This window comes from Bubalus bubalis, chromosome 3, assembly GCF_019923935.1.
Source record: "Bubalus bubalis isolate 160015118507 breed Murrah chromosome 3, NDDB_SH_1, whole genome shotgun sequence".
In the NCBI taxonomy this organism is placed as follows: Eukaryota; Metazoa; Chordata; class Mammalia; order Artiodactyla; family Bovidae; genus Bubalus; species Bubalus bubalis.
In genome coordinates, this window is record NC_059159.1 from 136,648,948 (window position 1) to 136,660,724 (window position 11,777).

General features: G+C 49.8%; 1 protein-coding gene across 1 annotated transcript; it reads left to right on the forward strand.

The window, feature by feature from the left end:
- The first annotated feature begins 624 nt into the window (after positions 1 to 624).
- SPINK4 (serine peptidase inhibitor Kazal type 4) lies at positions 625 to 7,452 on the forward strand. Its single transcript, XM_006066703.3, has 4 exons — positions 625 to 763; positions 4,634 to 4,674; positions 5,634 to 5,746; positions 7,313 to 7,452. Exons 1-4 carry the CDS (start codon positions 703 to 705, stop codon positions 7,356 to 7,358), a joined length of 261 nt encoding a protein of 86 aa, XP_006066765.1. The 5' UTR covers positions 625 to 702; the 3' UTR covers positions 7,359 to 7,452.
- The last annotated feature ends 4,325 nt before the right edge of the window (positions 7,453 to 11,777 follow it).

An 11,777-nucleotide genomic window follows, 5' to 3' on the forward strand; every position in this document is an offset into this window, starting at 1 on the left:
TTAGTTTAGGCATGTGGGACCTAGTTCCTTGACCAGGGATTGAACCTGGACCCCCTGCACTGGGAATGCAGACATTTAGCCACTGGACCTCCAGGGAAGTCCTGAGGATTTTTCATTCTCTTTTTTTTTTTTTTAAACAAATGAAATTTATTTATTTATTTGGCTGTTCTGGGTCTTCATTGCAGCGCTTCTCTCATTGTGACACATAGACTTAGCTGCTCTGTGGCACGTGGGGTCTTAATTCCAAGACCAGGGATGGAACCCAGGCCCACTGCATTGGGCACTTGGAGTCTTAGCCACTGGACCACTTTGGAAAGTCCCAAAGTTGCAGCTTTTTGTTTTCATTTTGATCTCTCTGTCTTTCAGTATTTCTGAATTAGTCTCTGTCTGTTTTCCTCTATTTCAATTTTCCTCTCCCTCTTGCCTCAGACTGGAGTCAGCTTTGCAAGTCCAAACTTTTTCTCACTTCCAAAATCCACCATCGCCAGGCCAACCCCCACCCCAGGCCACTTGGAGCTCAGCGTCTCTGTAGAAAACAAACCCTTTCTTGATGCCAGGGTGCAAATATTACCTCCGGGTGACACCTCCAGCTCTCCACCTGGCTTCAGATAAGATAAGGGTGGGGATCAGCACTATATACAGGCCCCCATCAATCCCTGGCCCAGGCCCCAGCTCCCTGAGGCCACATAGCCCGTGATCAGCATGGCTGCCCGCCTGTGGATACTTGCCCTGGCCTTGGCTGTTCTCTTCCTTGTGGACAGGGGTGAGTAGACAGAGCCTGGATTCTCTGTGGCTTGGTGTTGGTAGGTGAGCTTGGCGTAGGGCAGAGGCAGGCCCTGGGGCACCCCGTGAGACCTTGGCTTTCTGCATAAACCTTCTTTCTGCACCCTGGGCTAGGAAAAAAGAAACTCGAGTTCCAATCCTACCTCTGGCTCAGAATTGCAAAAGTCCTCTCCCCTCATGGCTTAGATGGTAAAGAATCCACTTGCAATGTGGGAAACCTGGGTTCCATCCCTGGATTGGGAAGATCTCCTGGAGGAGGGCATGGCAACCAACTCCAGTATTCTTGCTGGGAGAATCCCATGGACAGAGGAGTCTGGAGGGCTACAGCCCATAAAATTGCAAAGAGTTGGACATAACTGAGCAACTAAGCACACACACACACACACACACAAACACACCTCCCCTCTTGGGGCCTCTGTTTCTCCAGTTGTGACATAGGAGGTTGTTCTGGTTCAAAGCGACCCTGAGCAGCTACTGGGCTAGAGACTGGGGAGGCAGAGGGAGACAGCCTGTCTCCAGGGAGATTGACAAGTCTACTGGCTGCAGGGTGGGTGCTGAAGGAAGCCTGGCCGGGTCCTCTGGGCTCCCATCTGCTCTGATAGACTGTGGCTGTGGGGCTGAGGCAGTCATGTGAGCACAAGGGAACCCTCACTCTGGGCTGAACACATGCTGCTGGAGTGGGGCCTGCTCAGAGGCTGGGTACCTCTGCAGTCTCACTTCTGCTGGGTATCAGGCCTTGTTCTGGGCCCTTAAAACTTATCAGCAAGCAAAACAGAAAAAGAGTTGCCCTGATAGATATTAAGTTTAATGGGGTAGGATGAGGAGAATCAACAATCAATAAGATAGGTGCAATATATATTAAACAGTATTTAGATGGTGATAAAGGCTAAGAAAAAAAATATTGGGCAGCGTGATGGGGATTGAGAGGGGGTTGCAATGTTAATGCAGGGGACTTCTCTCTGAGAGGCTGATGTCTGAGCAATATTTGAAGGAGGTGGAGGAGTGAGAGAAGTGGTTTCCAGGCAGAGGCAACAGGCAGTGCAAAGGCCCTGAGGTAGAAGCATGTGTGGAATATGTGGAGTATGGCAAGGAAGCCAGTGGGACTCGAAAGGAGAGAGGGGCAAGGTGCAGAGAGACAGGAGATGAGATGATACAGGCAATTGTGAACTATAATGGATAAAGCCTTGAAAGTCAATGTGAGAACTTGGATTTTCCTGTGAGTGAAATGGGAGGTACTAAAGGGTGATGAGCAGAGTCACATGTTAAAAGGATCGCTCAGGTTGCTACCTTGAGAACAGAGTCAAAGGAGAAGCAGGGAGACTCCTTAGGACATACCCAGACAAAGTCATGATGTTACAGGGTGGGTCTGAGCAGGACATCAGGGACACCAACCTCACAGTCAGTCTCACAGCCATTTCCCTGGCTGGGGACATAGACTAGAGGCTGAAGCAATAGAGAATGGATCCGGAGACTCTGGCCCAGCACAGCCAGGTTACTCCCAGCCTGGCATCAATTCCCTGAGCAGTTCTCTTGTTGGGAACACTGAAGAGGCTGCCCTAAAGGGAGTCCTTTTGTCCATTTCAGATTCCTGCCTGGGCTGTATGAGGAAGGGGGAAGAAAACTTGGGCCAAGATCAAGGGCAGTTGGGGGTAAATGCAACTTCCCACATCATCCAGAAAGAAACTGACACCACAGAGGAACCAGCATAAGTGGAGAGAGCCTGTTCCGGAAGAGTGAGCAGAGAGGAAGGGCGGGGGCAGAGGGGCACAGCAAGGAGGTGGACGAGGAAGTGGCCCAGGGGAAGTTTGGGATCATCTCACACAGTGCCCTCAACATAAGATGAAGAGTCTTAGTGGTCATGACATGGAGCCCTGGAAGGGCTTTATTCATTTTTTTAAATGCTTTCCCCCACCAACAATTATGTACCATGAAATGCACACATCTTATCACTCAGCGAATCCTATTCAATGAGTTTTGATGAGGCATATACCTGTGTAACCCAGACCCCTATCAACAAACAGAATGTTTCCATCACTCCAGAAATTTCCCTCATGCCAGTTCATCCCTGCCCCACCCCATTCCCACCCCAGAGGCAACCCTGGCTCTGACATTTTTCCACCATAGATTAGTTTGCCTCCTCTAGAATATCCCACAGATGAAACAATACAGGATGCTGTCTTTTGTGTCTGGCTTCTTTGGCTCAGCAAGTTTTTGAGATTCAGCCATGTTGTTGCATGTTATCAGTTATTGCTTTGTTTTTACTGTTGAGTTGAGTCACATTGTATGTGTGTCAGGGTTTATTCACTCGCCTGTTGGAGGACATTTGGACAATTTCCAGACTGGGTAATTATGACTGGAGGGTTTTGAGCAGTGTGATGACAAGACTGGATTTGCATGTTGATGCTTAAACTGTGCACCAGTGGTCAATCTTGGTTCCCTTCTTCCTCTCCACCTTGGAAATCTCTTGTAATAGCATCTCCAGAAAAACCTAAACCAAGGGATGGTCACCCACCTCCAGGGATGAACTCTCCACTTCTGGAGGCAGCTTCTTTCGTTAATGCACAGCTCCCATTGAGAGAACGTTCTGGAATCCACACCTGCCTCTTTGCAGCCTCTTCGTGCAGATGGGCTCTGCCTTGTGAAGTTAAGAAGAGTTCCTCTCTCCTTGGGCTTCAGGACAGCCCTTCAGAGACTTCAGGAAGCAGCCTACCCTTCTGCAGTTTTTATAGACCCTTTCCTAACACCTGTGGCCTTAGATCCAGCTCCATTCCATTCCCTCCTCCACCTGTCACACTCACCAGTCACATCACAATTTGCTGAGGTCCTGTTCATCCAGACCTCAAAGGGCTGTGGGGCACAACTGCATGTGTGGAGTTACAGAGCCACGGGAAAATCCCAGCTCTGCCCTTAACAAACTGTGTTGCCTTACCTATGAACCTTTTTCACAGATTGGCCAAGTTTTGGGAAGCAGACTCTGGGATCTGTGTGTAGTTTGCTGGAGAGCACTCTGGGGAAACACCTGGGAGGGGAGAGGGACAGTGACTGCCATGCAGAGGAGCTGGGGTGGCCCTGGAGCATTGTTCTGAGATGAGGACTTCAGACCATTGTACCCACATCACCCTGACATTGGATGTGGGTTGTTCCTGGGTAGGAATGCCACCTTGGGCAAGGCAGCTCCATTCTCCGAGGGTAATTCCTGGGAAAGCACTCATTGTGAGCAGCCTGTGCTCCTGGCAGCTGAGGAAATGTGTGCCTCAGTCCTGTGGTGGGATCCGGGTCACAGACCTCTGCCTCCTCTCCTCCCTGTTACACAGCAGTGAGAAAGCTCTGAACAGTAGTCAAGATCATGTATTATCAAGGCCTGGTACATAGTAACTGAATTATTTTCTTTTTCTTCTTCTTTTCAATATTTGTCCTTTGGTTAATTTATTTTTGGCTGTGCTGGGTTTTCATTGCTGTGCGTGGGTTTTCTCTAGGGAGGCCACTCTTTGTTGTGGTGGGCAGGCTTCTTGTTGCAGAGCTCAGGCTCTAGGCGCCGGGCTCGGTAGCATCAACTTGCAGGCTCTAGGGTGCACGGGCTTCAGTGGTTATGGTCCTTGGACAAGCCCAGTGGGATCTTACTAATGAGAAACAGACTAGACTTTAATCTCCCTAATTCTAGGCTTTCTGTCCCAGTTCTGACAATGTCATATGAGCTTTCTGGGAGCCCTGTGACTTACTCACTACCTTTCCCTGAGGAATTCCAGATTGGGTGGTGGCTTGGATAGGTCCCTGAAGAAAGTGTCCTCAGACTCTGGTACCTAGGGCCTAAAGCCAACATCCCCTAATTTCTTGCTTCTTTGCCTTTCAGAGGTGTCCGTGTCAGCAGCAAAGTTGGTTTTCTGGAGAATGGTAAGGCACCTGCTCTTTCCGGCCTCAGGGCTGCTGTCCCGGCCTTCCTTCTCAAAGGGGAGCCCTCTCATCCATACTGGGAGACAAGGGATTTTCTTCTTTACGCTCCTTCTCAGACACCTTCAATGGTGCCACAGTGGTCAGGGCAGCCTCCTGAGGCTGCAAGCTCCCTAGGTTAGCTCTTCCAGGCTGAGCAGGCCCAGCCCCTTTGCCAAAGTCTACACAGCTAATCAGTGCAGAATGCAGGTCTCTCAGGCCTGGGGCCTTCACTGCTGCACAGCACTGTCCCCCTCACTCCCCACCCCTACCCCAGGCCCCCATCCTAGTCCTGACCCTCAGGGCTGGCCTGAAACCCTTTTAGACAGAGCCTCAATTAGGGCTCCAGCCTCCTCATACCAGGGGCCTGATAGTCATGCAGGCCAGGGTGAGTTCAGGAGCCTCTAGGGAGGCAGGCCTCCTAGGAATTATGGCTGTTTCTCTTCTTGGGTCCTCAGTAAGACCAGAATTTCTCTTAGACCCTGTGAAGAGTGTGTGAACCCATGAAGACAGGTATTTACCTGGTAGCCCGCATACTTGGGCTCAGCAGATACAGGTACATCCTTATGCACACAGTGACAGCCACACATGGTCAGGCGCGTGTGCACGCACACACATAAACACACACACACACACACACACATACACAGCAGATACAGGTGCATCCTTATGCACACAGCGACAGCCACACATGGTCAGGCGCGCGCGCTTGCACACACACACACACACACACACACATACACACACAGACAAGCAAACATGCCATGGGGCCCTGCCTGCTTGGTTTCATGCTCTTCGGACCCACACTGGGGCCTTCTTGAATCTGGCTCCTCCCTGGAACCCCCTCAGCCCTGTTCCAAGCAGAGCCCCTTGGTACCTCCTGTCTCTGGATCCCTGAGTGTCCCCCTTTCTCTCTCCCACAGCCCATCTGTGAACACATGGTAGAGTCTCCAGCCTGCCCCCGGACATACGACCCAGTCTGTGGCACTGACGGGGTCACGTATGAGAGTGAATGCAAGCTCTGCTTGGCTCGGATGTAAGTCCACCCTGCATTCCCCCGGGCCATCTTGGGTGGGCTCCATCTGTGGTGTGTGCAAATATGAAAGGAGCAGGACTTGACCTATCTCTTCCTTTACTCATACTTGGCCTGGGACAAGTCCTCCATTTGCTCGTAACAGAATGAGTGCAAATAAAATCAAAAGAAGGCACGTGGTTCCAAGCAGAAAGCCCACTAGTGGGGCATTGGGGGTGAGGGCGGAAACCCTGGGTTCTTTTCCTTGTTCTGCCCCCTGACTAGGTGACCTTACTTGTTCATTTATTCCTCCAGCCAACAACTATTTATTGAACACTTGCTCTGCTCTAGGCACTGGGGATACAATAGGATATAAAAAGCTAGACAGCATCATCAGCTCCTGGGGGCAATGGTCAGTCTAAGGCAGAAGTCAAGCTGACAGTCAGCCCATTGCAGCACAGAATGCTAAAGGCTCAGATGGGGGTGCACAGGGTACTGTGGGTGCCAGGCCAGGGCAGGGCAGACTTCCTAGGACAAGGGACATCTCAGCTCGGCCCTGAGGGATAAGTAGGAACTAGGTTGGAGAAAGAATAAACAAGGAAAGGTAATTCCAAGTAGAAAAATGAGTTTGGAAAGATCTAGAAGAAAGTTTGTATTTGAGGAAAAATAAGAAGTTGGATATGCTAGAGTATAAAGTGTAAAGGAGAATGGGGGAGAGACAAGAGATGAGTCTAGAGTGAGAAGGCCAGAACATGACCTTGGTACATCAGATCTCCTATTTGGTTTCATTTCTTCTTTCATTGGAGAAGGCAACAGCAAACTACTCTAGTATTCTTGCCTGGAAAACCCCATGGACAGAGGAGCCTGGCCAGCTACAGTCCGTGGGGTCGCAGAGTCAGACACGACAGAGCGACTAACGCACTTCACTCATAAGATCTTGTGCCGTCCAGCACTAAGCGAGATCACAGAAGAGAAGTTGCTGACAGTTGAAACACCCTAGAGAGATGGGCAGGAGAGCAGCAAGGACACTATCCTAACTTAGAAAAAGATCATGATAATTAAAGACTCATGCTTCCATTGGGAGTAGAACCCACAAGCTGTGAGATTGGATGTGAGGGGTCGGGGTGGGTGGTGGGCAGGAAGGAAGCAAGAGCAACATGCTGGTTTCTAACTTGTGGGCCGGGGCAGCTGGGGATGCCATGTTGGTGGGGGGCTGGGGGTGTGCAGCAGGCTTGTGGGGCAATGATGTTTGTGGACAGTGGAGCCTCTGGAACATCCCAGAGGCAATACACAGTCAACAATTGCACAAACAGGCCTGAAGTTGAAGACAGAGGTCCAGGCCAGACAGATATGCAGCCAGCAGCACGTAGAGGTGGTTGAAAGCCCAGGCAGCTGAAACCTCCCAGGGGGAGGGTATACAGAGTGAGAAACAGTAGAAGGATATGCCCAGGGAGACCTGGGATCTCCCCCCGCACTGTACACTGAGTGGGCAGAGCTCAGCACAAGACGGGATAGACTGGGCCGGGGTTCCTGAAGGGTATGTTACACTTCCTGAGGAGCTGACCTCATTCTCGTCTGCTGTGACCCTAGGAAAAACAGACAGGACATCCAGATCCTGAAGGATGGGAAATGCTGACCCCACCAGAGCCTCTTAAGCCGTGAAGCTTCAGGCTAGAGAACTGTGGTGGGCGTGCAGGATGAGACATGAAATAAAGATTCAGCTCAACCCAGCCAATGGTTCAGTGTTTTGGGGGATTCTGGGGAGGGGGAATTCTGGGGATTTGGGGAAGGCGGATTCTAGAGGATGGGGGAATTTGGCCCTGTCTTCCCTACTCTGAATCTGATGTCCTCTCCATCACTCTGATGCTCCTCAACCTTGTCACATGTTCCCCTGGAAGTCCCAGGTATCTTCTGCCTTCTTGAGGGGGTCAGGGCTGTGTACAGTGCTCCTGTGAGCCGAACCCGGCCTGTCACTTAGGTCAAGAACCTAACTGAAGTCTGTACTCTCTGCCACTGCAAGGCCCAGCCTCAGCCTTTGAGAGGCTCCCACACCCCTCACAGCTTTCTCCCTGGGCTATACCAGCACCCCGAATCTCACTCACACACATACATACAGACCCACACACACGTCAACACTGCCATGGCTGACATTCAGGTGGTGTTCACCATACACCTGACTGCTTATTACAGTATTGATCTAGGTCTATAACTGATGACAACAGATGCTCCCCAAGCCCTGGAGTGTCCCCCTGCTCCCTGACCACCCACAGCAAGAGGACTTCCAGACTCTGCTCTGCTCTCTTGGTCAACACACTCTGACTGGTTGTTAAATGTGTTGACACTGGTCACACTGCACACAGGGCTCACAGGGACATGCAGTTTTCAGGAATCCACCTTAGACAGAGATCCCAGCCTGTGGGACATGTCAGGTACCCCCACTCTATTGACCAAAGCTTATAGGAGGAGCCTCTGGTAGAGGTGGGGGTGGTGGAAGAAGGGTCGAAAGGGACTTGGTCAGGCAGCAGTAGCATCACACAGACCCTGATTCCTGCTCTAGGGTAGGCAGCAAGAGCAGGAAACTCTCGGTGGGAAAATCCACACTGCCAGAAGAGTGAGGGCAGGGAAGACAGGACCATCAATCCCTGGACCACTAAAACAGGAACCTAGGCAGGAATTGTTGACAGGTCTGCAGGGGCCAGGGCCCCAAGAGGCCATCTGTAAGGTCCTTCTACTGCTGGTAACATAACCTCGTTTCCTACCTGCATAGGGATGGTATAGGATGAAGTTTGGCTGTGACAGACCAAAAAGCCAAAATAGCAGGGGTTTCAACAGATAGAAGTTTTCTCTCACACACAGACCTAGATAGTATGCTGATTTCATGTTGCTTGTATACTGTTACTCTGCCATCCGTATCAGTTTCCACCCCAATGTCCAAATAACTGCTTCAATTCCAGTAGTCATGTCTACACACAGGCTGGAGAGGTGGGGAAGGGCACTCTATGCCTCTGACAATGCTTCCCATAAGATGCATGCTGGGGACTTCCCTGGTGGTCCAGTGGTTAAGACTCCACACTTCCAAAGCAGGCAGAGCGGGTTTGACCCCTGGTTGGCAAAATAAGATCCCTCGTGTCAAGTGGCACAACCGAAAGATTATTAAGAAAAAAAAAAGATGCACACACTGTCTACAACCCACTGGGTAAAATGTACCCTCTTGGCCATACTAGTGCAAAAAAGACTGGGAAATACTATTTTCTCTGGTTGGCCACGTGCTAAGCTGAAAATTAGTTCCCTCAGTGTAGGAAGACAGTGGATACTGTAAGTCTCTACCCTGAGTGACATGGAAGTCTCTACCCTAAGTGGGAAGCCCCTCTTACACCCAGGTGATGAATCTCAGCCAAGTTTCTCCCTAGTGACCCTCTCCTCCCTCAGGTTTCCACTCACAGGATGAGGAATCACAAAGGTAAGCAATGTGCCAGGACACCACACAGAAAGACCCAACTTCCCTGCTTTACAGGTGTGGAAACTGTGGGCCCATCTCTGGGAACCACCCTGCAACCTAAGTGTGGACTCCTAAAGGCCTGTTTGCAGCATGTGACCCTGCTGCCCTGGCCACTGCTCAATGGCCAGAAGATTCTTCTCCAGATTTTTTAAGTCAGAAATCAGGAAACAGAGGCAGTTCCTCTCTGGTAGCGAAGCTGTAAAATATGCCAAGTGGGGACTGCTGGCAGCCATGTTTCCTACTTTGTGGGAAAAGCAGGACTAAGTGAATGATGCTGACATGCAGAGAGATACAGACAGGGATTTCAGGCAGCATTTGTATTCCTGAAGTCCAACTGCCCTTGAATTTTCCAAAGTTACCTGAGATAACATCCTACCAACAAATTTTCTATTTCAACAATCTCTTTGGAATAGGTTTCTGGTATTTGCAACTAGGGCTTCCCTGTGGGCTCAGTCATGAATCCACTCGCCAGTGCCAGAGACCCAGGTTCGATCCTTGGGTCGGGAAGATCCCCTGGAGAAGGAAATGGCAATCTACTTCAGTATTCCCTGATAGCTCAGTTGGTAAAGAACCTGCCTGCAATGCAGGAGGCCCTGGTTCAATTCCTGAGTTGGGAAGATCTGCTGGAGAAGGGAAAGACTACTCACTCTAGTATTCTGGCCTAGAGAATTCCATGGACTGTATAGTCCATGGGGTTGCAAAGAGTCGGACATGACTGAGTGACTAAACAACAACCGTTTTCAACTAAAAGAGTCCTGATTACCAGATGAAGGGCTTCTCACAGGGAGTAGCCTTTAAGCTGTGCCTTAAAGGATAAGAAGAAATAACTGACGGAACAATGTATGGGAAAATCCTTCCAACTCTGTGAGGCTGAACAATGTCCGTGGGATCACAGAGCACCATCTGTTTCCCTACAGCAGGACTGATCATGTCCTGCGGAAATGGGCAACTGACAAGTACTCTCCCTGGGCAGAGATGCCCTGCAGATGTGCAGCTCTATGTGAGTAGGCCATGTCACTACCCTGCATGTCTGCTGGGCAGCTCATCCTCAAAGAATACAAGGGCTATCGGATGCTATAAATCCCTGTGCTGACGGAGCCTCAGTGGGCGAGTCAGCAGTGGAAATTTCACTATTAATATGTGTGGTCAACATTCATTCAGTCTCCAAATATTTATTGAGCACCTAATATAAGCCTAACAATGTGCCTGAAATACACTGTTAACAAAACAAAGAAGTTCCTTAATCCAAGGAACTAGCATTAAAAGGCAAATATTAATCAAATAATCCCACAAATAAATCATCATAGACCATGATAAATGCTGTTTATCATAAAAATAGTCACAAGCTGTGAGAGGACATCACCTGGGGGCTTGACATTCTCAGACTGACTATCAGGAACATCAGTAGGTGAGGTTTCTCTATGGAAGAGAGATTTACATTCTGAAGGATGAACAGCAGTCGCCTCGGATGGCGGCAGGGGTAGGTGAAGGATGGTGGGGAAATGTCCAAGCAGAAGAAGAACGTGTGCGAAGACCCCAGGGTGAGAGGGCTCAGAGCACCTGAGGACCTGAACTGGCCCAGAGTGGCTGATGGCACAGAGTAAACAGGAGAGCGGAGCAAGATGAAAAGGGCAAGGACCTTGGCCTTTATCCTAAGAGAATGGGGGGGTCACTGAAATTTTTAGGCCCAGGACTGACATGATGAGATCATGATCATGATCACTCAGCTGCTCTACGGAGAATGAATGGAGAGGGCCAGAGAGGATGTACACAGACCAACACAGGAGATAAATAGAAAGAGAAGAGAAAATGAGAAGGTGTGAGCAACCCCATGTCAGCTGGGACAAAAATCAGTAGAGATTAGGAACACTGGCTTGGAGTCGAGCCGCCTAGTTTGTGTCCTGGCTTTGTCACTTACTCTATGATCCTGAGCAAATCATCTAAGCTCATCTCTAAAACAGAGTATCTGTCTACCTCCTGGACTGTGTGAGGATTAAATGACTAACGCATCTGAAGAACTCAGAATGGTATCTGGCACATAGGAACTTGCTGTGGCCCAAGACCACACAGCTACTACATATAAACAGGTAAATACTGAATGACTCTGGTTAAAGTTGGGGGTGGGCCAATGGGACCCCCTGAGCCTCATCCACTTGCCACCACTTTTTCCTAGGCCCCACCCACACAGCCCTAAATTCCTGGGGTTTCACCGACTCCCTCTCTGCCAGATTAAGACTGGCCTCAGAGTGGCCTTTAGGAGTTTTTCCCCTGGGCACTGTGTGAAAAAAATGGGGGTAACATCAGTTGACCCATTTAAGAGGCCACTGAAGTACACAGACCACCTCTAACTTCTAGACTAGAACCTCAGAAGGCTTCTGTTTCTCATACTTCATCAACAAAAAAAGGTTTAAACACTCTTCTGGGATTTCCCTGGTGGACCAGTGGTTACAACTCCATGCAGGAGCATGGCTTAGATTCCTGGTCAGGAACTAAGATCCCACATGCTGTATGGCAAGTTAAAATAAAAAAAAAAAGTTTTAACACTCTTCTGCTTGC